The sequence below is a fragment of the Osmerus eperlanus genome, chromosome 8, assembly GCF_963692335.1.
Source record: "Osmerus eperlanus chromosome 8, fOsmEpe2.1, whole genome shotgun sequence".
Taxonomy (NCBI): Eukaryota; Metazoa; Chordata; class Actinopteri; order Osmeriformes; family Osmeridae; genus Osmerus; species Osmerus eperlanus.
The window spans coordinates 5132486-5156651 of NC_085025.1; the positions used below are offsets into that span (position 1 = coordinate 5132486).

The 24166-nt window shown below is 44.3% G+C and overlaps 3 protein-coding genes across 4 annotated transcripts; 1 reads left to right on the plus strand and 2 right to left on the minus strand.

Moving 5' to 3' along the window:
• Nucleotides 1-133: 133 nt before the first annotated feature.
• Nucleotides 134-5309, minus strand: LOC134025516 (adenylate kinase 7-like). The gene is made up of 18 exons (XM_062468583.1): nucleotides 4739-5309; nucleotides 4483-4653; nucleotides 4239-4353; nucleotides 4041-4126; nucleotides 3820-3930; nucleotides 3648-3731; nucleotides 3462-3550; nucleotides 3288-3378; nucleotides 3132-3209; nucleotides 2879-3028; nucleotides 2579-2707; nucleotides 2265-2367; nucleotides 1890-2018; nucleotides 1729-1797; nucleotides 1316-1513; nucleotides 859-1079; nucleotides 413-571; nucleotides 134-294 (listed from the first exon to the last, which is right to left on the minus strand). Exons 1-18 carry the CDS (start codon nucleotides 4823-4825, stop codon nucleotides 259-261), a joined length of 2106 nt encoding a protein of 701 aa, XP_062324567.1. The 5' UTR covers nucleotides 4826-5309; the 3' UTR covers nucleotides 134-258.
• Nucleotides 5310-5450: 141 nt separating this feature from the next.
• LOC134025517 (muscarinic acetylcholine receptor M5-like) lies at nucleotides 5451-13007 on the minus strand. 2 transcript variants are annotated; one of them, XM_062468585.1, is made up of 2 exons: nucleotides 12453-13007; nucleotides 5451-8123 (listed from the first exon to the last, which is right to left on the minus strand). In XM_062468585.1, exon 2 carries the CDS (start codon nucleotides 8040-8042, stop codon nucleotides 6471-6473), a length of 1572 nt encoding a protein of 523 aa, XP_062324569.1. In that variant the 5' UTR covers nucleotides 8043-8123; nucleotides 12453-13007; the 3' UTR covers nucleotides 5451-6470. The 2 variants fall into 2 exon arrangements, with proteins under 2 accessions (XP_062324569.1, XP_062324568.1); XM_062468584.1 differs by having other exon boundaries at nucleotides 12449-13007.
• aven (apoptosis, caspase activation inhibitor) lies at nucleotides 8335-23713 on the plus strand. Its single transcript, XM_062468586.1, has 6 exons — nucleotides 8335-8548; nucleotides 8718-8895; nucleotides 21264-21334; nucleotides 21888-21983; nucleotides 22200-22473; nucleotides 22928-23713. Exons 1-6 carry the CDS (start codon nucleotides 8363-8365, stop codon nucleotides 23050-23052), a joined length of 930 nt encoding a protein of 309 aa, XP_062324570.1. The 5' UTR covers nucleotides 8335-8362; the 3' UTR covers nucleotides 23053-23713.
• The last annotated feature ends 453 nt before the right edge of the window (nucleotides 23714-24166 follow it).

Here is a 24166-nt window from a genome sequence, read left to right on the forward strand (position 1 = left end):
CGCCCCCAAAAAGGGAAGGGCGGTACGAAACGTCATTGGCTACTCAAAGAATAGGTCAAGGTTTTTAACCAACAAGATAATTATATTATTGAAAATAACATAATAAAAGTGAATAATGAACAGTATATAATTATGACTATATTTTATTATTATGAGAACACTCAATTGTACATCAATGTTAACACAGAATAATAATACCTTTGTTGAAATACTCAAAACCAGACCAAGTATTTAGTAAAGTTGACAACCTATTATGCTTTAATCTTGTGAAGTGTCCCGAAGAAGATATTCAGCCTGAAAAAAATATCTCAGTAAACAAAATATCTTGAAAAATCAACACCTCTAACGCAAAACATTTCGAGCGTTCAATAACAAGTTAAAAAAATATGTATAAAAAACAACTACACATTACCAAAAAGTCAACCGGATCATCGGGTTTAGCTTTGCTGCACTCTACCATGCCCTTGGTGAGAGTCGGCATCACATACTGCATCAGGTAGTTCCTCAGTGGGATGGATCGGGCCTCCTGCAGCTCGTATTCCTGCCTTTTCACCTCAGCCACATGCCGGTTCTACAGACATATGCACAACACGCAACACACTGTGAAACCCGGCACACACACGACTGTTCATTTGGGTAAGCATTGGTGAATGAGGGTAGAGGCATAGTTATTTTTTTCAAATGTGTGTGTTTTGTTTTGTTTTTACTGAGGATTTGTCAAATAGTGGGGTGGACATGGGTCTCACCCATGTATAATGAAACCTACGCCCCCGAATGGGTGGACTATCATATGACCGAAACATTTACAGTCGTTACCCACCTTGAACTGAATCCCAACAACCTATCCCACAACCTTACCCACTCGTCCAGCTGAGCAGTCATTTTAGCAGCTATGGCCGCCTTTCTGCGCTTGTTCTCTGCTGCCTCCAGAGCCGTTGTGTGCTGTCTCTCCTTTGCCATCCTCCTGTCCTGCGCCTCCTTCTCCTCCGGGGTGGGCCCGTAGTTCCTGGGTGACCCCACCACCTTCATGATCTTTTCAACAACTGCTGTGTACTCAACGTCTTGTGAATCTTTGACCTCTGAAACACGACATCATTCAGTGTATATGCATCTGGGACTTTCTCCCTGGTCTTTATACGGTTGAAGATACCAAGTTATCACTTATTTGACATTGTTACAGGGGTTGACACGAGGGCCAAGTGAGACAGATTTTTTACTTGTCAAACAGCTAAATGTACAAAAACATTTGTTTGCCCAGGTTTCAGCGCATCAAGAAACATTTTCTCACTGAACTCCACTCTAAACCAGTCGTTACCTATATGCTCTGGGTGAATCTCCAGCTCATCAAAGTAGTTCAGCACAGTTTCGTCCTCCACGTTCATCTCTCTATACTTCTCCAGACGCCGCAAGAACTCATCCCGTCTGTAATGCATCTTCTCCACCAAACCTTCTGGAAGGTTCTGCACTCTCTCTGTCAGAAAGTTGTCTGATGCCTCCAAGGAGAAAACAAACTCTGAAAAACACACAGAGGTTTATAACTGAAACAACACACTTGTAACTGATGTGAGTTGGTGAAACTCACTCTTGTGAAAACAGTCCACCTGCACCAGCAAACTAAGCCCAGAGTTTCTTCCCTGATCCAAGCTTTGCTCCGTGTATGCATTGTTACTGCTTTTACAAAACAGCATCTTGTGACATCTCAGTGTTTTCCAGTAGATGTTGACTGACCTGGAATTATCTTTTTGTTGTACATGGGAATTTTACTGGTGGGACTGTACATTGATTCCATTTCTTGTTCTGAGAAAAAATAAAATATAATACATCTTATCAGGCAAAGCCAGAGGGCGTCAGATTTGAAAACTCATCGTGTTTTCCGATTTGGTTCTTACCATAGAACAAATCCTTGGCTTGGATATAGGTTTTCGGGTAGCCATCAAGAACATACCCTTGGTTTCGGCATTGCTTTGAGTTCAGCTTGTCCCGCAGAATGCGGTTCACATATAAATCCTCCAGACGGCCTAGCAGATGGTAAAACCATAGACAATTAATCATAGGGATAGCTCAAAGTATATGACTGCAGACCAAGAGGTCACAGGATCAAATCCCTGATCAAATGTGTTGCTTTGGATAACACATGAATATTATATAACCAAAATAAATAATCAGAAATCCTACAGTCTAAAAAAGTGGAGACAAGTACACACAATAACATTCATGGAAGGAAAACTCGAATCAAAGGTCGTTCTCTGTGTCAGATATCACACCATCATTTTGAGTCATGTTGTCCTTCAAGGCATTAAGCAGGTCCTGAGTAGAGCTGACAGAGTCTTCAGCCTCACTCTCCAGTCCCACATTCAGTCCATCTTCCTGGATTTAACCAACATACGAAATCAGCATCAACACATCTTAACAGGACATTACTGTTGTTATGCTATCCCTCAATAAGGAATTTCAATGTGATCAAATTGCATGGCACAACAGTTATTTACATTGGCCAGAAGAGGGCGTGCTTTCCTTTGAAAACCAACACAAAAGAGATGGGATGATATGGGGAGGAGAGTTCTCAGTAAGGACTGACCAGAAAAGCTAGTTTCTCATCGATGGTGTCTTTGATCTTAATGTGGTGCAGTTTGTAATGCTTGCACAGTTTCTCTGCGACTGTACTTTTTCCCACTGCTGGTGGCCCCATAAGGCAGATTGTCACTGGCTATAGGGAAAAAAGTTAAGAATTATAATGAAAGAAACCAAATAATACTATTAAATAATGCAATTCAAATAACTGTGTTGTAAATTGTCATATATAGGTATACATGTGGAAAACATATCCTCGCCACAATTTAAAACTATGGCACACTTTACTATATTGTAATCCACTCACAAGCAGATGTCTCAGTTTTTTGTATTCTTCCACGACAGCACTAATGTTTTCAACTATTCCTGCCTCTGACACCCAGCGGAGGTTGAAACTCTCTTTAATTAAGGCTGGTTCGATCCGTAGGTTAACACTGAAGTAATCCAGAACTGACGACTGTAAAGTAAGCAGGAAACACCTTATTAAAAACATTTGATGCGCAGTTAGCAAGTGCTAAGTGATATTATTTTTCTTTCGGAAAATTGACAAACACACTTACAGTCAAAGCCTTGGTGATGTAAGCTTCTTCTTTGGGGACTGTGTTGATTTTGCCAGGTCCCAGTGCATGACTTATAGCCTAATGCAGGGAAAAGTCCACATGTGTTAACTGACATGGAAACAGACGCCAAGCACAACAGAGGAGTCAAAACTATACCTTCACAATATCTTCATATGTGTTGTTGGAGTCATCTACAGCAAGGAAATAGTGCATCTTTGGCTTGTGGTCAATAACATTCTGGATCACCCTTTAGAAATAAACCATTTCAATATAAGGTTTTGTATTGTAACACTGAGAAGAAGCCATCTGCTAATACAGGACACTACAAACCCGGCAAGATCGTTGATATGGACAGTTGGGATAACATTTGTGCCTCGACCAAAAATGGGAACTTTTTCAAACTGTCCTTGCCATGACGCCTTAAGGACAGGAGCAAAACAAAAGCAAGAGGTGAACTTGTGACCACAGAACTGTCTTGATAGCGCCAAATCTATCAGGCGGATAACTAAGATTTACCTTGAAGAAGAAGTGAAACATGTTTTCTCCCATGCCGTACTGAAGACCTGCAGCTACCACATAACAGGTCAACTTCGACTTTTTCTAAACGCAAGAAGAAAAACAGTGATATGAACAATCACCACTTCTTTTGTTGGGTCTGGGTTCTGTTTCTATCATTGCTGTTTATTACCACTTTTCCCAGTTTGAGCAACAGTTTCTCCAGATTGGTGTGCTCCTTGAAGTTCGGGTGAGGCTTCTTCTTACGGTAGTCATCCTCTGTGAAAGGTAATTCTGGGTCATCCTATGGAAAAGAAAAATATAATTTTGACAGGCAAGTCAGTTGTGTTGCCCTGGCAACACAACCGATTGTCCTACATTGTAATGATTGTCCTAACTTGAGAGGAGACTAACCGAAGTGCTCAACGCCCATGTCATCACAGATGACACCAGGATAAACATCTTCTGAGAAGTCCATCCGTCCATCTGTGCATGAATTGCTGTTTGTTTACACAAGTAAACGATATGCATGAGTGAGATGCTGCATTTACAACATGTCAAATGTGCTAGTGAGTTGTTGAGTTGATAAGGGCAAACAGGTTCGTCCTTTACCAGTCAAAGCCCATGTCGCCTCATCAATTAACTCTGGCGTTGCATTTTCTGAGATGTTGTAAACCACAACATCACATTCCAAAAGGCGCAACAACAGCTCTTCCCGACTTGATGACTGCAGATAACAGAATATACATTTTCAGTCTGTTCTTGTTTTGTAAAGTAGAAATGATATTTGCTGGTGAGCGTGCAGTTAGGCTAGCAACTACCTGTACGGTCATAAAATAAGTACAGCTTAACTCACTGAATACTGTTCCAGGGCAAAAGTGTCCTCGTTTCCCTCTTTGGTTCCAACGGTTCCGACGACTTGAAATGTTCCATCTCTAAGTGAAGGCTCCTGAATGGGTTTGTCTTCGTCATCTACAGCTGCGTCGACCTCTTCCAGGGACTGTCCAGCTATGCAGGTTGACAAAAACTATAGCAAGTGTTCAGCTAATTAATAGTTAGAACAAATATCTAGTGCTAACAAGCGACAAACATCAAGAACATTTTTATTTTACCTTGGCAATATACTTTGATGAATAAGTATCGATATTGTTGACGAAAATACGTTTAGTCCGATGAACTTCTTTCTTTTCTTCAGCCATGTTTCTGGTACTGTTACTAGGGCAAGAGAGAGGACGCCTTCCAGTTGCTAACGTCGATTCAACCAATGAAATGCTTGAAATTGGACATCTTGTATCGCCATTGAGCAACCGCTTGAGGGCAGCATATTTCAGTGAATTTGATACATTTTATTGGCGATTAAAGGCATTTATCATTGAGAAATGTCTGTGGTTCTGAAAAGACTGCACGTGACTCATAAATATAAGCATGCTAAATAGTTTTCATTTTGTTTCTACCCCATCTTATTATTTATCATAATTGTTTGTTTTCTGAAATGTGAGCTAGCAGTGAACTGTACGCTACTGTACAATGACCTGGGTGTTCTGCCCACCGGGTAACTCACATTTAATAAGGCGCTAAGTGTTTTGTTCAATATGAAGTGTTTCTATGATAAATTGTCTCATTAAGAGCCAGGTCAATGATAAATCACATTTAAAGTAGCAAAGGACACTGATGATGAATAACTCTATTAAGGAAGCAATTTTACACGGCAGAAAATGTTTTGTAACACAGGGCAGTTGCATCAGGAAAGACCACGAGCACCAATGGTAAATTAAGTCACCTCAACCTGAAGTCCCAACAAACCAATCTTTAAAACCAGCATAATATTGATGTTTTGATGTTTATATTTAACAGGTAGGCTCATAAATATAGATTAACATGCACATTACTATACGCAAGATCAAGGTCACCAACACAAATGAATGGACAATGCAGTCTGTCCTCTGAGCAAAACAAAGGCACCAGGACAAAAGTGGTTAATACCGGCATGTGGCAATACCAGCATTTTGACAAGCTTGTAAGCTTCACCTTAGAAACTCAAGTCAGAGACGGGTAGTACAGAGTCACATGTCAACCAATCACCATTGTGATATAAATAGACCAGTCCCAATCAATTAAATCAATTACAATTAGTTTCAAAAACTGTACAGATTGTATTTTCTCTTCACTAAACAGCTGTAGCCTAATCATATTGATGGTTATCCCGTTTATTCCCTGATAGAAGGTGGGTTGTATACAGGATTGTCACTTACCCAGTGTAATTAAAACCACCACTGTAAACATCATTGGGTAGCCCTTAAATACAATTTGATTCTGTCTCTTATAAATTATATAGCAAGTCTAAATGTTATCTTTAAATCTGAAATATCAGTACAACATTCACAAAATGTCTATAATTACAATGGCCTGAAATCGACTGTTCAGCTATGTCTAGTATAAAAATACATAATCAACACTGAACAACAAACAGCACACTCTGAATGGTATATACTGTACAGTACCTAAATGTTTGTTTTCTACACAAAACAGTTGTTGTGAGACCTTTCTGTGAGGTTCGTAAATTGAGATTGTAGGTGCAATCTACAAAAAATTCATGAAAGCACTTAATGGATGCATTCACAATTCATTTGTAATTTCCATTTACAAGTGCATGTTGACATTGACCCCTTGGCTGGCACGTAGCACTAGCAAACAACATCATTGACGTCATACCCACATTATCCAAATACTGTCCTCTGTTGAGTCTCAATTGATCAAATCTGAAAACCTGGGAGTCACTTTGAAAGGAGATCTGCTGAACAACTGTCTTATCCCAAAGATCTTACATGTTATATGGATAACCCGTCATGTTATTTTGCTGTTGCTGATGACTGGGTTTTGTCCACACCAGTAGAGTTTGTCCTCCCCTCTCTTCCTCCTCCACTGGCACAGTAGCAGCATGCGGAAAGTCTTCTGGAAGGTCTTGTTGCAGAGCGCGTAGCACATGGGGTTGATGGTGCTGTTGACGTAGCACAGCCAGTAGCCCAAGTGCCACAGGGAGATGGGGATGCAGTCGGAACAGAAGGTGGAGATCAGCACCATGATGTTGTAGGGCGTCCACGTCAGGATGAAGGTGAGGAGAATGGCACTGAGAGTCTGTGCAGCCTTCTTCTCCTTGATCAGCACCATCCTCTTCCTCTTAGTTATTTGGCTCTTCAGGGTCGGGTCCATGGGTTTGGGGGTGGTTGAGAAGGATTTGCGGACTGGCTGATCAGGTTCTGAGGCACACAGCGGTGGAGTTTTGGTGTCTCTCTTTAATTCTTTTGCCAGGCTGCTCCCTTGTGCTTTGGGTTTAAACTTGTAAGAGATTCCCTTCTTGGTGCTTCCCTTCTTTTCAGGGCTGGTGAAATACCCTTTCTCGCTGTAACCTGCTACCGGCCCCTCCTCTGCCGGCCCTTGCCCTCGACCCGGCCCTTTGAACGACCCCTGAGACGTTGCCGTGGAAACTGGCTGCTCCTCCTCTTCCTCCTCCTCCTCCCCCGACGAGGAGTAGCTGTTGAAGGAGGTGATCTGGTCCACTTTGACCCAGGCATTGTCGGAGCGCGTGGTGGTCTTGGTGGCATTGCTCTGGTTGGAGGAAGACCAGGAGGCTTGGTTCCTGTCTCTGCGCTCGCTGGTGAAGCTGAAGCAGGAGCGGATGGTTGTTTTCGGAGGCTTGGTACCTTCGGGGTTCTCGGAGGACGTGAGGCCCTGGAGTTCTGCCAGATCCCTGGTGCGCCTCTCTGTCTCTTTGTAGATCCGACAGTAAAGAATAGTCATCACCGACACAGGGATGTAGAAAGCGGCGATGGCTGTGCCGAATGTGATCACCGGCTCTGAGAAAAACTGGATCTGGCACTGGTTCGCCGGAACTGTCCTTTTACCAATTAGGTACTGCCAGCACAGGATGGGCGGTGCCCATAGAATGAATGACACCAGCCATGCCAGACCAATCATGATGGCGGCACGTTTCGGGGTCCTTTTGGCCCTGTATGTCAGGGGCCTTGTGATAGAGAAGTACCTGTCAAAGCTGATGACCAACAGATTCATGACGGATGCATTGCTGGCCACATAATCCAATGCTAACCAAAGATCACATGCTAGGTTCCCCAGGGCCCAATAACCCATCAGTATGTAGGATGTATACAAGTTCATAGAAAACACCCCGATGATGAGGTCAGCAAAGGCCAGGCTCAGTAAGTAGTAGTTGTTCACAGTCTTTAGCTGGCTGTTCACCTTAAACGACAACATCACAAGCACATTTCCCACCACAGTTATGAGACTCACAATGGCTGAAACTGTTGCTATGGTGATGACCTCCCAAAGACTGTGTGTGATGGGCTGGGAGTACGAAGTGTTGCCTTCAAATGTGGAGTTCTGAAGGCCCTTGATATCCATATTGCTACAGTTTTAGTCCATTACAGTGAGTAATGTTTTAATAGGTATATTTGTGGCCCCATTATGACTGATCATGGATCCCTAAAAAGAAAAAGAAACATAGATTAGTAATTCAATATCTACATTATTACAATACATTGTTTTATATTTATTTAATAATTTTATATATAAGTGATTTATTGTTGAACGCAAACACCATATGAAACGGGCACAGTGAAGGAGATCTAGCGCTACACTTTGTTTTCCAGGGGACACTGATAAGTGTAACACCAGTACTTCTCGGTGTTACATTCCAAAACGGCCGACAAGACATATGAGTCATGGAGGGAAAGCCGAGCAGGGGCCGTGGAGGGAGTTGGAGAAGAGGGGGCGGAGGTGGTGGTGGAAATGAAGCTGGAAGTTCAGGTGAACACAGGGGACGAGGAAGAGGTGGATACCGTGGACGAGGCAAAAGAGGTCATTATCGCGGCCGCGGAGGTCCACTGGCTGCCTCGGCTACCCACAGGGTGAGTTGTCAATATAGGTGCTAGCTAGCCAACGGTACTTTCGCGTGCTGCAATACTCATGTGCAGTTAGCGTGAAGGGAACTCTACTACTTGGCTCTTTAAGTCCGTCTGTATTGGCACACAGAGGCTGGTTATGTGTATGTTGACCTGTGTTACTGTTCCCCTGTAGGATTTGGAGCAGCATGACGATAGTAAGAATTTGGAAGAGGAGGAAATAGAGGTGTTCTCTCGGAGAAAGTTGGAATCTAACTGGGATCGATACGAGGAGTCAGAAAAGGAGGCGCTAAATGTAGATGACACGCCCACACAGAGAGGCACAGACTTTCACATCCTCCTGGAATCTGCAGGTACATTCAGACAAATCTCAATCTATCAATGAAGCACAAAGTAGAATATAGAATATGAAATCGTTTTTCTTGTGGGTGAAGATCTGCTGGCACGTTTACTGAATGAGCCTCCTCCTAAATCCTGCTCCCAAACTTTTAGTCTAGACAGCCCACTACACAAATAAATTAGCTAATTTAAAACTTCCCTTAGTAATTCCCTCTAATTCTCCAATCTATGTCTTTAGTTTTGAATAGTCATGAGAGATGTTTTCCTAGCACAAATTCACCCTGCTACAGTATCCCTAGAGTGGGCTAAACTGGATTCAGGCCTAATTTTCATAAACTGGTTCCTCAACAGGACTATTGATATTCATGAGCTTTATTTGTGTCATCTATTTCTGAGTACATGAGTGCCACAGCCCATTGGTTAGAATGAGAAATTAAAGGCACTTTTTCTTATTTATACAAAAAAAAACTAAATTCTAAACTGACAGAGCAGGCTGTCTGTCTGGTGGTTCAGACAGACAGCCTGAAGTACTAATCCTGCATTCTTACTGTCATTGAGACTAGATAACTAACTTTTTTTATGCATGTTGACTGTATCTAATTAGTGGAATTATTTTGACTTGATATTACAAGTGTTATAGGTGACATGACATGCAGACTATTTAATTGCTTGATAATCACCAGCTGATGACATGCAATACTGACTGTCAGGCTGAAATAGTGCTTCACCGAATAGCCTGTAGCACCTTTGCTGATGACTAAGACAAACCTATAACTGTTGAGGCCTCCAGAATGCAGTGATTACGACATGGAGAACCTGGATAAGTCAGGGAATGTAAAGTAAAATCCTGATATCCAGGACTAAATGTATTGAAATAAATGAAATCCTAAAGGTATAACTCCTGTAGTCATGGGAATTTGTCAAACAATAGACTATGTAATGCTTTACATACACCTACCCACATGCACTCTAGAGCAACACCCGTTTTGAGCTCATTTTTTAAATGTGCATGCTGAGAAAAAAAAACTAAACATGGACATAGAAAGAAGTGTCAAGTCATGGAAATTCATTGGTCAGATGGTGTGGAAACTCATCCCAGACAGATGATAATATTACCAGATGCCTGGTGCCACTGCTGATGCTAAGGCTATCCTGGGACATTTACATTACATTTAGTCATTTAGCAGACGCTCTTGTCCAGAGCGACTTGCAGTAAGTACAGGGACGTTCCCCCGAGGCAAGTAGGGTGAAGTGCCTTGCCCAAGGACACAACGCCATTTTGCACGGCCGGGAATCGAACCGACAACCTTCTGATTAATAGCCCAACTCCCTAACCGCTCAGCCATCTGACCCCCACGACATTAAGCCCCAGCTCAGTGGTTTTATAACAGGACTTGGTCTAGCCCGTCCATACAAAACAGCCTCTCTCCCAGAGCCAGGCAGGTATCAGAGGTGTTGTTGTGATTTGTTTGACTCTCTTCTCTCGTCTCTCTGTTTTTGCCCACGTTGTCAGCTTAGTCATGCTGGGAAGCGAGAGCCTTCTGCCCTTCACTGGCCACTTAATTGAACGTGGGAGGAGATGTGCTCTGTTGGAGGTATTTTTCTGGGCAATTATGGTATCTATGAAATCAGGAATTGCCTACTGTGCCAACCCGCCCCCCCCCCCCCCCCATTCCATCCTCTCCCAGCCCCTCTCCCCTTCCCTTCTAGACCACTGCTTGTACCAGCTCTCTGGTTGTTCAGGTGTCACCAAGAGGTTCAAGTGTTTAAGTAGCTCTTGTGTTTGTTTTGTCGAGAGTACAGGGTCAGATCGTGTTGCTTTACTGACTAGGGAGTCAGATACCCAAACTTGTTTTGCTGCCTTTCTATCCAAGCCTCCCTTTTTTAGTATGCTAATTGTGTTTTACTGAGGTTAAACAAAAGTGCCAGACGAGGCTGCATTTCTGGGCGGATCTCTGCTTACCTGACTGTCTGCTCTCAACGTGTTGTAGCCTAGCTAAGTGAGCGGCTGTCTCTTGAGTAGTCTCCTGACTGGGCTATGAGGAAGTGTTGGAGAGGCTCTGACTACCCTTGAGGAAATGAATGGGCTTCTTGTGGTTTTCTCTCTGTAATCAACATCAAAGGGCTGGCCAGCCTGTGGGCAAGGGGCAGGGCATACTACAGGACAACCTACCAATGTCACGTCTGCTGCAATCACAACCTACATAAATGATTATCTTTAGATTGGTGCCGTTGAACGCTTCAAGTACATGTTTAAAAATGTTTCCTTTAGACACCCTCTGGTGCACCCCTCGTTTGACTGTTTTTAAGAGCTACATATTGATTTAGCAGACCTTTTTATACAAAGCAATGTTCAAACATGCCTATGAAGTACAGCAAAGGATCTAGAGGTGTGCTTGTGCACGCATAACAGAAGGCAGCCCATTTCACAGCTTCAGTTATTGGGAGATTGTAGCTACTTTAGAAGTGGTCTATCAGTGGTCTTCAGCCCCATTCCTCTGGGCCCACTGTCCTGTCTGCTAATGCTGGGTACACACCACAAGATAATCAGGCTGATTTTGGTCCGATTTCCCCCTTCCGACAAACCTAGGTAATGTCACAATAATCCTAGGTAATGTCCCGATTATCACCAACTGTTCGTCAAAGTAGTCTTAACATGTTTAAGGTGTTGTTGATTTGAGTGAATCTCCATTGAGCCACAGCTCGTCTCTGCGTCTAATTAAGGCAGGGAATGGAGGTATGGTGGTGTCAAAGGCTCCATTATTTGTTGGGGTTTGATTGTGGTGTTGCCAGGGGTAACACACACACCAGTCTCCTCTTGTTCCGGCCTGTTTAGCCTACTGCCTCCCCATCTATCTACGTGTTTAACACAGGATCAATAGACACCCCCGCGGTCAGGGCTTAGCTGCAGCGCTAATGGCCATCTATCAGCGCTCAATCAGAATGAGTTAAAAGGAAATTACATTAAGCTTTCGATGAATTGGATAACTAAGATTGACAATCGCTAGGACATTATTAACTAAGACGAACGACAATTTCGGTGGCTCGCGATGGTAGTTTCCACGGCATTGTTAATTCTTGAGTAGTGAACAACCCTCAGGGTCGACAACTAGCCAAATAGATTGTTAATTCATTAGGGAAATAGAAAGGTCCGCTATCGCAAGTAGCCTATTCCGCCAACTGTAGACCTCCACAGGTGAACATTGCTGAACACCAGCCGGATATTGTCAACCTTTATCGGTCGCTCTTCAGCCCTCCCCCGGAATAAAAAGGGTTTGGATACAGATCCTAAATCCACAAAAGTGCTACACATTACACTTCGATATGGCAAAATAAACACAAATAATTGAATGCGTTGTGCTAGTTTCTCCACAATGTGTAAAGCCACTTGTAATCCTGTCAGTGCTTCCTAACCCCTGGGTAAGACCATCAGGAAGGTCAGACGTCATTTTCTCTCTATCTCTGATCATTTAACAAGTTTATGGAAGACAGTGCAGTTATGATAGAGATGTGATCCCTGGACAGTAGATGGATTTGATAACTCATGACATCAGATTAAACACATACTCACGGCTCCAGCGTCTCCCAGCCCGTGTGCTCCCCAGGATCAGAGGGGCTGTCCCAGGCTCCAGAAGCCCGTAGTCTCTACTCCCACAGTCCAGATGGACTCCTTCTCTCCACCCTCCTTCTCTGCTCTTTTGAATGCTTCTCTCTTTCTCTCTCTCGTGCGCTGTCTCTTTCCCCCTGTCCCTCTCTCTCTCTTTCTCTCCTCTCCCTGTCCCCTAACCCTCTCCAGTCAGGTACAGGTATGCCTCCTCAGCGTCCTTCATCACACACACGTATTACAGGAGTCAGTCGATGAGGCTGCTTGTCCACCTGTATTGCGGTCCAGAGTCAGGAGAGCAGAGAGGCTCTGGCTGGTCTCTCTTAAACTCCTCCCAAGTTTCCAGATGAAGAGGTCCCCATTCAGAGCTGTGACCTCCTGCTGAGAAGACCAGAGCCGGTCCTCCTGCCAGATGTCTTGTGTCCGGAACTGGATCGCACACCCCAACTATGGAGAGTCATGAGTCACTGGCATCCTGCAGAAGGAGAGCTGTGAGGTCCTCTCCCTAGCCTGTGTGTGTAGGGGACTGAGAAGTGTGTCACTGTGGATCACCCCCCTGCTTTTCTCTCGTTCGCCCCTCCCTCTCACCCTCTCTCTTTCCCTCCCACTCTCCCTCTCTCCCTCCTCTCCCTCATTCCCTCCCTCTCACCCTCTCTCTTTCCCTCCCACTCTCCCTCTCTCCCTCCTCTCCCTCATTCCCTCCCTCTCACCTTCCCTCACCCTCCCCTCTCTCCCTCCCTCGCTCTCTACTGAAGTTTGAGCAGTGTCTGGTTGGCTGAGAAGGACAAGGAGAACAGGCAGGAACAGCTGATGAGCCGCTATGCTGGGGTAGTTGCTGGAGTGCCTGGCTGGACGTGTGTCTGGCTACGACAGTGACTTTGCGGTTGCTTCTGTGGCTGGAAAGCTCTGCAGGGCCAGAGTGGTTCTCCTGTGGTTGACTTCTTCAGAGACTGGCTGGCTGATTCTCCCGTGGCTGACTGACTGCTGTAGTAGCTGCCAGTGCTGCAGCCGTCACTGACAGATGGAGATGTGACTGGATAGAAACTCCCACAGGGCGCAATGGCTGGACACACAGAGCGTCGTGGGGGGGGAACAAGGTGGGAGTAGAGGTGGAGGAGGAGTGTGTGCGTGCAGTTGCTTATGATAGTGTTGGTGGACGCACGTTTACAGTGTGTAGGCCTACATCTCCATGCATGTGTGTTTTAGAACAAGTGTGCATGTGACTGTGTTTGTATTGCACTTATTTGTTTATGATGATTGGTTGCAGGAGGTACTGGAGTAGGGCGTGATGTTCCGACAGCCTGACTGGTGATAACGAATAAGGAGTTCATTAATCCCCCAAAGTTAATTTGGTTGTTGCTCACATCAACCTGTTGAGGCCAGGTTGTCAACAATATGGTGATTTTCTAGTGTGAGGGTGGCTGGATGGATCAATCTGACATGAAAGAAGACAGGCCTACCGTTATTGACAAGATCCACATCGATTTGACCTAAGATGGACACATTGTTTGAAGTGCCATGTTAGTTCCTGTGTCTAGGAAGGTAGCTTCTATTTACTAGTAAGCTTCTTCTGACAGCCAAACCTTCTGCTTTGACCCTTATCGCCTCAGGCTTGTGTGAAGATGCACCTCTTTAAACTCCACCTGGACTAATCATTTATTACTAGACCTAGAACACCATAAGCTTTAGCTTGTCTTTGCTTATATTACCTGCAAAACTGACCTTTTCTGCGTGTTGTATTTGAGATCCTGTTTTAGCACTGTTAACCAGACTGAACCTATTTTTTACCACGTTGCACTAACCTATCATTTAGTCATTTAGCAGACGCTCTTATCCAGAGCGTCTGCTAAATAAATCTGCTATCATCAGATTTATGTAATTTTGTAGTTGAGCTGATGTTATTGCTACACTTTGTCGAATGCGAGTACAGACTGTTCCCTGGTACTAACCACTGAAATACTGTGAGAACTATACACTTGGTCCTTGATTACCTGCTGTACATACACAGGTGACCTGTTTGAGCAGGCCTGTGGGCCTCTTTCTAGAGCAGAGGATCCTAGGTGTTTGATGCCATATCAGACCCCATACCTAGCAACATCCTCTCAGGCTAAACACTGCCTGGGAAACCATGTTGACACAGTGAGCCTATTATAGAATTGCATAACACTGTCACGATGACTGTGAGAAGGGCCATAAGCAGTGATGATGGCTTACGTCTGTTCTTTTGACCGGACTCGGCAACGCAACTCAAACCTTGATTGAGATAACCTGGTTGAAACATTTGGCATTTGAAACGGTCGTTTTGAAACGTTTCAAAACTGCCAAGATGCTTTAAGCTACTGTTGGTGTAAAAACCTGTATTACTGAAAGTGACTTGTCACTTGTCAACCCTCATTGTGAACAGTGCTGTTATATCCTGACAGCCTTATGTAAGATGTCTGAGGGGGGATTTGAACCGGCTCTACCCCTCGCTGATCTCCTCAGAACATTGTGGCTCCCTTTAGTCTGGCACACTGGCACAGTATGAGCTAATAAGAGTACTCCATGTTCACTGTGAGACGGTCTCTGAATGTCTTCCTGTGTGTTTCTCTGGTGGGATGCTGGAGAGACGAGACGCAGACAGGCATGTTCTCCTGTCCGTTCAGGAGCCACGGGGCTTGGCTGATTATCATGAGAATGTAATGGAGGATATGAGGGTCATTAGGAGCCCCTGGGGGAGGGGATGTAATGAGGGAACCAGGCAGGGCTATAGGGCCACTGCCTTTTTGAAGCAGGCTAACACTTTGTCTTCTGTCGCTGGCCTCTGTGACAATGCGGGGTCAGGTGGCTGAGCTGTTAGGGAGTCGGGCTATTAATCAGAAGGTTGTCGGTTCGATTCCCGGCCGTGCAGAATGACGTTGTGTCCTTGGGCAAGGCAATTCACCCTACTTGCCTCGGGGGGAATGTCTCTGTACTTACTGTAAGTCGCTCTGGATAAGAGTGTCTGTTAAATGTAAATGCAAAGACTTCTAGACTACACACTGGGATGCCTTCTATAATTTAACACTTCTGAGAGTGAACTAAAGCATTGAGATCGCATGCCTTTAAGCACTACAGTATAGGCAGCGTTCAGTAGTATTCTGCATGTGGTGTTGTCATCTTAACTGCATGTGAGCTGTTTGATTACAGTAGGCTAGTTGATATTCCACACAATAGTAGACCTTCCGCTTCCTTACAGGAAGAATGGTTTCCTTTGCTTGATTTGATAAATATGGGTTTAACTTTTAGCTGTTCTGGTTTTAGCATCAACTTGCTGTCTTGAGGCTGGTGTCAGACTGAAATCACGTCTCCCTCCACACAGAGACAGACTCCTGCCCTGTCACTTTAGATACCCTTGGTGGCAAGATGGCTGCCAGGGTAGCAAAAAGCTTGTTGTTGATGATTTCATGTCCTGGAGGAGGGATCTGGTACATTGGATAGTACCCTAACTGGTGGTGATTAATCCGCCCTGACAAGACCACACCTGGAAGGAGCTTCTGCTTCTCGCTTCTCTTCATGTCCTAACCTGGGCCTTGGGGTTCGGCCCCAGTTCAGTTCTGACACCTTCCACAGCTGGGTTCTTCATTGCGTCTTGTTGCTTAGTTTCAGTTAGGACCTGTTAAGATGGCCACCGAATCTGAGGCACAATGAGCAAACATGTTTTCTTAGTAGTCGGAATTCGTTTTTTACCTTGCCTTTCCTCTGGTGGCCTGGGGAAAACTGCTGGTCACATGCTTGTCGTTGATTTGCGGTGGCTGTGTGGTCATGGCACCAATCCAAAAGCGTCTTTTTCATGCTTCATTTGACAGTTTGTAAGTGTGACAGAGGCTGCGGTAAGCCTACATGGTACGCACACTTGCTGTAGCTGTTTTGTTAGTGTTGGAATGGTGGAACGTACAACCCTTGAGACAACACCACCGTCAAGCTACGTAGCACACACACACACACAGAGAGACACAAACACACACACACACAGCTGAAGCATCGGAAAAGATAGTTAGTATAGATACTGCTACTTTATAATATATGCTTGGGAGTGGAAATAATTAGGACACGGGTGACCGATCTGCAGCCACACAGCATCTCTGCTCTAGTTATAAATAACAGTAGTTGCGCTGCTGATAATGGTCCATTAAGCTCTTTGCCAGACACGGGTCTCCTAGCATCCCATGGGGCCTGTCACAGTAGCACCCACTCCCAGTAACAGCAATCTACAGATACACAACTCACACTGCTCATTAGCTGGAGCTACCCAAATGTGACGTTTTATTAATCAAATTGGCAATTTGAGGAAACGTGTCACAGTCAGTGAAGGCGTTGTGGAGGCTCTCTCAGTAAACAGCAGAGTTGACGCTAATGGACATTCACAACCTGCCAGCACATTTAGGAGTCTGTATTAACGCTTTCTGCTTCTGTGCTTCCAGTAAACATTGTAACCCTTAATATTAATGTTCCCCAATTTATGATTGCGGATCAATAATATCTTGTGGATCAAAGGCAAAACCCTTTCTTGGTTTTGCATCTTGTTTGGCCTAATTAATCAGTTTTTGCATTAAATGTCCTACCTCTCACAAACCTGTATGGATCTGGTATTGGACGTTTGTCTGCTGCAGGACTAGGAGCAGATTGGGTGATGGGGGATTGAGAGTCTGCAGTGAAGGGAAAGCTATTGACTACAGGGGGGTTGACAAGGTGAGCAGCCTGATCCCATAGAAGCTCTCCTGTAGAGAACAGGATCTAGAATGTTTTTACCTGTGGCAGTTGGCCTGGTTGCATCAAAGGTTCCCTCACACCACGTAAACAAGCTGAGGTTGTCTTGGATGGAAAGAGGAAGTTGTTAAAAGTAAGAAGGACCTGGAACCATCTGTTCAGCTTGTCATTTTACATTTACATTTATGCATTTAGCAGACGCTTTTATCCAAAGCGACTTCCAAGAGAGAGTTTTACAAAAGTGCATAGGTCACTGATCATAACAACGAGATGGCCCCAAACATTGCGGGTAGCCAAAACATGAAGCATACATTGTGAAAACCAAATAAGTCCCTAAGGGAAGAACAATAAGAGCATGTAGTTAGGCAAGTTACAATGAAACAGCAAGAACCTCAAAAGTGCAAGAGTGTACCTGTGTAAAAAAGCAAGCAACAATAATATATTTCATGGCGAGTACAATCATTTTAAGACAGTTACAACAGACCAACAAAAGCAACAGGTCTCTCAATAAGAGACATCCACTCAATAAGAGTGATCCTGGAGGAAACTAACATCAGGTCCAGCCAATCATTCCTAAGTGCCGTTGTACTCCCAGAACAAGTGTGTCTTGAGCCTTTTTTTGAAGGTGGGGAGACAGTCAGTGTCCCTGATGGAGGTGGGGAGTTGATTCCACCATTGGGGGGCCAGACAGGAGAAGAGATTGTCATACCATTCTTTGACCGAGAGAATGTGGGACCTTGTTTTGACCTTATTTTTGTTCTCCAAGCAAACACATTTATCACCTCCTCTGTGAAGGAGCAGTTGCCTTGACCTATATTACCACTTTTACGGGGAGTCTGGCTCAACATGTCTGCCAGTACACCAAGGCTATGTTCTTTTTTGACGTCAGACATGCTCAATGCTGTTCTTCTTTTTTCTAAGAATGGTTATTGTCGAAGCACTAGTTTATTTATTTTTATGTAATCAATTATTTCTAACCTTGCAGTTTCAGCCTTATGCTTGAATGAAAAAGGCACTTAAGTGCTGTACTCTGTATCAACCACTGTGCCTGGTACATGAAGGTTCTTTAGGTAAATAGTATTTTCTTGTGGTTTCTATTGAATTGACTGTAGGTAGTCAAGCAGGTCTTAAGAGTGACTCACTGCTTCTAGACAAAAACAAACGCCAAAAAAACACTTCATCTGAAACCCTGTGGTCTTTTTCAATTCATGTCACTGTTTTTCAATATAGTATTTTAACAAACATCTATGACATAATCACACACAAGGATGTGGCGAACAAACTATAATTGATGCCACACAGTAGTTACTACACAACCCAATAATGATAGTGTTTTTCTACCACACATATTAGGCTTCAACTATTGACTGCTTTCTTCCAAGATCAATGCTAGGCTAGTGATTATTAATCCAGCTAGCTAATGTCTACTGCTCTCTGCTTCTTGTTAATGGGGACCTCAGCTGTCCCGGCGCTCTCGGGTGATGTCCAATCCGACCAGAGGGCTCAGAGATCGGGAACCACAGCTGAGGCTAGACCACTCTCATTCTGTTCTGATGAGTTTCTCTTAGCGATGCTCCCTATAGGACATGCTGAGTTAGGCCCTTAGCGCTGAGGGGAAGGTGACTAATGGGGTCTGTGCTAGAGGACAACAGTTGGTAAAAACACCCTGTGTAACTCGACACTGTGAAGCAGTTTACCTGTTTTGTTTTTAGGTTTTCTACCATATGTTTGGATACGCCTCCACACATTTTCCGTAACACTCCCACAAAAAAAGTGATCTTATTTCTCTAACAACCTTTTGGTGTGTACATTAGCCAACGTGTTCGTAGCTCGGTCGGAATATTCTTGGAAGCGCTCGTAGGCAGTATCCGGCGGTTTATGACCCCAATTTAGGTGAGGCGACGAGACTACACATCTGTGATTAATTTGGAGTGGGGGGTGGGGGACGTTGTAGCCACTGTACACTCAACTGGGATGCAGGCCGATAAAAATAGTTCATTTAGTAAAGCACACAACCGGTTTCCTCTCAAATTGACTGGTTCTTCTCTATGACAGCACACTTACTTACCGCTTATCGCTCCCACAAGACATACTTCTCTAGTTAGACTGAGGGATGAGTGTTCCTGTTTATTCATAGTTTACTAATATCAACATTCCTAACCAATTAAAAAAAGTACAAGTATATATATAAAAAAAGAACATTCACAAAAATCTGTCTTCAGTGTAAACTTGTTTGAAACCTGGTAATTTGATGCAAACAGCCTCATACTGAACGAATACAGTAGCTGCTCTTAATTGTCTCGCATCACCGACTGCCCATTTTAATTGCAATTAGCACATAGCGATTTATCATTGGCACGGTTTGCAAGTCTTCAAGTTGTAGTGTTAATTGGTTTGGTTACAAGGCGTGACAGCAAACATGTTAGCGATCAACTCTGGGCATAGCTTTAGCAGCCTTACCACCAGTCCATGATGACAATGACCCAACAGGGTGACAAACTGTCAAGGCCACATTGGGATCAAGGGATGGAAAGAGGGTGGAAAAAAGGAGCAGCCATGTAGCCCAGACATCAAATTAAACACACATTAGAACTTGCGTCAGGTTACATGTCTTTTACCACGCCACATGAGCGAATTGAAACGCTTAATTTACAGTTAAACGCACATGACAATGCCACCCATCTCACACGTCAGACATCCCTTTGAAAAGCTAGGCTTCACACTGACAAAGATGACAAGATGACAAATCATTTTGTACATGTAAAGCTACCCATCTGCAGTCCCAGTCTAGGTGAATATTTGGAGGGGGGGGGGGGTTTAAGGCAATTCAAAGTCAGTTTTTGACGACTCCACATGAAGGAATCTTCTAAGCTGAATTCTTTGGAACACTGACAGAGCCTTCTCCCATCGCCCTGGCAGCGGTTGCCATGGTTCTGTCCGTTCCAGAGAATTACCTGTATGGCATGTCCTGTCACACAGTGTCACTAGTGTCAGCAAATCTACTACTGCTGTCCTTTCAGGTTCAGATTGACGGTGGAGGTGGGAGTAGAGGGGGTTGGAAGGGAGTGGGTTTGGGGTGTGGGTGGAGAAGGGTTGGAGGAGGGGGTGAGGTGGAGAGGGATGAAGGGACTGAAGAGGGGTGGGGGGATGGAAGGGACTCGACAAGGGATGGAGAGACAAGAAAAACAGGATGTCCATAGGCTTTGTCAGTCAGTCTGTTCTGCCACCCCCCACCCAAGAGACAGCAAGCTGAGCCCAGGAGCAGCGACGCCCAGACAGGACTGGTAAAGGCCAAACCCTGGAGGATCAGACTTATCTGACCACCCAGCACACCCCTCCTATCTGACTGCCATTCAGGCTTTGTCTGTTTGACACAAGCCTTTTAAAGGCTGAATCGTTCCTGGTTGACAGGGAAGGCATGGCCGCAGATAAACGCCTCATAGCGCCTGTCTTCTGGAGTGTGTTGCTGTGGAGCAGGGGAGGTCATGTTGACGCCTGCTTGGAAAACGGATAACCTGTCTGTCCCTCTGTTGGTTCCTGCCTGTCTATCTTTCTGTCTCTCTGACTGTTCCTGTCTCTTACTCTGACTGTTCCTGTCTGTCTCTGACTGTTCCTGTCTGTTTCTCTGACTGTTCCTGCCTGTCTCTCTGACTGTTCCTGTTTCTCTCTGACTGTTCCTGTCTGTTTCTTTGACTGTTCCTGTCTGTCTCTGACTGTTCCTGCCTGTCTCTCTGACTGTTCCTGTCTGTCTCTGACTGTTCCTGCCTGTCTTTGTCCGTCTATCTGTCTCTGTCCGTCTGTCTGTCCATCCGTGTGGAGGACCGGAGAGTGAGGAGCTGGATTGCAGTCTGGTCTATTCTCTGCTTGCCTTTGAAAACTTGCCTTTGGGTTTTTGCTCAAGAACTGAAACATTTCAAATCATATAATAAAAATAAATAAATATAAATTGGTCATATTAGACAGGGATATTCAATGGGTTTTTGAATATCGTATTATGATCTGTTGGGCAGGAATGTCTGATTATGTCTCATTTTTCTCTGTATTTCTAAGGGGACTCTTACTCTCAGTTCCGCTTCACTGAGGAGAAGGAGTGGGAGATAGATGCCTTGGCTGTCAATCAGGTAAATCTGCTGTTATCCAAATGTCAAGGCCTCCGTGTGCTTGTCACCCTCCAGTCAGAACATTCTGTCCAACAACCGCTATTTTAGTGGGAGTCAGATGGCTGAGCGGTGAGGGAGTCGGGCTAGTAATCTGAAGGTTGCCAGTTCGATTCCCGGCCATGTCAATTGACGTTGTGTCCTTGGGCAAGGCACTTCACCCTACTTGCTTCGGGGGGAATGTCCCTGTACTTACTGTAAGTCGCTCTGGATAAGAGCGTCTGCTAAATGACTAAAAATGTTCCCTGATTCATATTGTTCTGTGAAGTTGGCAGCCTCTCTTTGATCTTAAAACAGCCTCAGAGCTCCTGTATTCTCTGTTTTAGATGGACAGGATTGTCAAGAGACAAAATAAGAATGACTGCACCTAAAGTAAAATTTAAAACATTTAAATTGGATTATTCCAATCCATCTTACTTAGATATGTACACCCTGAGTAGGGGTGTGTCTGGTGTGTCTGAGGGGGACTGGAGATCTCCTTCCCCCCTCACTAGTATCTCCTCTCCTCCCTGTTCAGATCGCTTCCATGTTCTTGGACCTCCCAGCACTGGTCCAGTCTCTCCAGGAACTGCCCCTGCACCAGAGACTGAACCTGGACGCAGATCTTGTCCAGGTACGCACCTTAGCTGTGGGCTTCTACTCTCCCTGACGTCTGCAGCTGCTAACCTCCCATCAACCAAGGAGAGTTAAATGCTGGTTCAATAGCTAGGACAATTTGGAAAATCACTAGTACATGTTTAAAAAAAAAAATTATGTTGTGTTCAGGAGTTAAATAGATGTTGAATAGTTGTTGGCAGTTAAAGACAGTGATGTTTTCATGGCGTTTCAGATATCAACACCAGTAGAGCTGCCCAATATGAGAATGGAACCCAAGCAGGTGAAGCCTCAAACCCCCGCTCCCAAAGGCCTTGGCACAAGCCTGGGACTTTCCTCAGCGATAAGCCCAGCTTCCGGCAATGTTCCCCAGGGTTTGTCCAACACAGTCAAGCCTCAGGCAGAAGATATTGATGAAGAGTTGGACAGACTACTCAGTTTACAAACCCCGGTCTCCGTACCATCAGAAGCTTTACCAGAGGAGGAGACGAATACCATCCAAGACCAACGTGAGTGCTCAGATGTTCAGGTCACATGTTACATCACGTGAAGTAAAGTAGTGGCTATTGTTATCTCAGTCTTCCAAATGAATAGTCAGGTGGCTTAGCGGTTAGGGAATCGGGCTAGTAATCTGAAGGTTGCCAGATCGATTCCCGGCCGTGCAAAATGACGTTGTGTCCTTGGGCAAGGCACTTCACCCTACTTGCCTCGGGGGGAATGTCCCTGTACTTACTTACTGTAAGAGCGCCTGCTAAATGACTAAATGTAAAATGGAATAGGTTGTTATCAGGCTTCTACTGAGATTGATAACGACCCATTCATTTGAATCAGGTGTGGTTGGAAGAGGGAAACATCTAAAACATGCACAGTATGTTACTGTGTATCTTGTGGGCCAATATCTTTACAGTGAAGACAACAGTATTATGTATGGTCATGGCATTGAGTGTTTCTTTGTTTCTTTAGCCATACTTGAAAAGGAGGAGGAGCCTATTGTAGAGGAGGCGTCTGCTTCTTCTAAGCCTGAGCCTGTCAAACAGGAAGTGACAGAGGAGGATCTGGAGGACTGGCTGGACAGCATGATCTCCTAACCTTCAACTTCCATCTGGTCAGCTCAAAGGCTCTGGACCTGGACAGGTCCGGTCCCCCCCAAGTTTTGGGGTTTGTGTGGTATAATGGAGTTGGCAGTGTGAGGACCCAGCGGACTGGGGGACAAAGATGGGACTTGTAGTTCCAGTCCAGAACACTGAGATAATGTTGGATTCTTCTGGTGAATGACTGGATACAGTGTTTCTGTCCTTGTGAAGAACTGCACTTATCTAATAGCGGAACAGCAGGCATTTGAGAATGGAGCTGGTTTATTGCATCGGTTACTTTTATTAATTTCCTCCTCCTTGTTTAAAAGAAACAGTTTATCAAAGCTACTACATACATACAAATGGCCATAAAGTAGCATTTAAAAGAAAAAGTTTATCAAAGCTACTACATACATACAAATGGCCATAAAGTAGCATTTACTATCTTACTATTTTAAATGTTCAATAAATAAACCGTAGATTTTGATATTGTCGTGGGCTCTCTATTTTCAGGTGCAGGCAGGCAGGACACTGCAGCTTGGGAACACAACCAAACTCACATCAACATTTACACAACGATCTTCTACAATTCTTTTTTTTGTTGTATATTCTTTTTTTTTCTTTTTTTACATCAAATGTTTGTATATATATATAATTTTTTTTTCCTTGTTTGTTTTTGTTAAATAAAGCCACAAAACTAAGTCTAGATAATTTAGCTTGTACCGAATCCAGAACTAGAGCACTACTGTGTGTCTGGAGGGACAATAAGGGTTTGCATAGTTTCTCGTAAGGCACATGGGCACTTGATAAAACAGTTACGTCTGGATCAGTCAGGACATTTTGTTAATCTCTCCATCAGAATCACACCAAGTAATAAGGTACATTAGATCAAGTCTCATTCATTTCTCTTAACTCCAGCATCATCACTATCATAACAGTACCACCACCACCACACACTAGTTGGTACTACTTTGGTAATCAATCACAGTAATATAATGGCAATCGTCTTTGTGCATATTCAGACGTTAGCAAGACATTCACTCATGCTGTAACCTTACACATCAACATCACCACATGTAGTGCAGCTGGTTTTGGGGTTAAGCAAGTGACAAAGGCAATGTGAAATAGA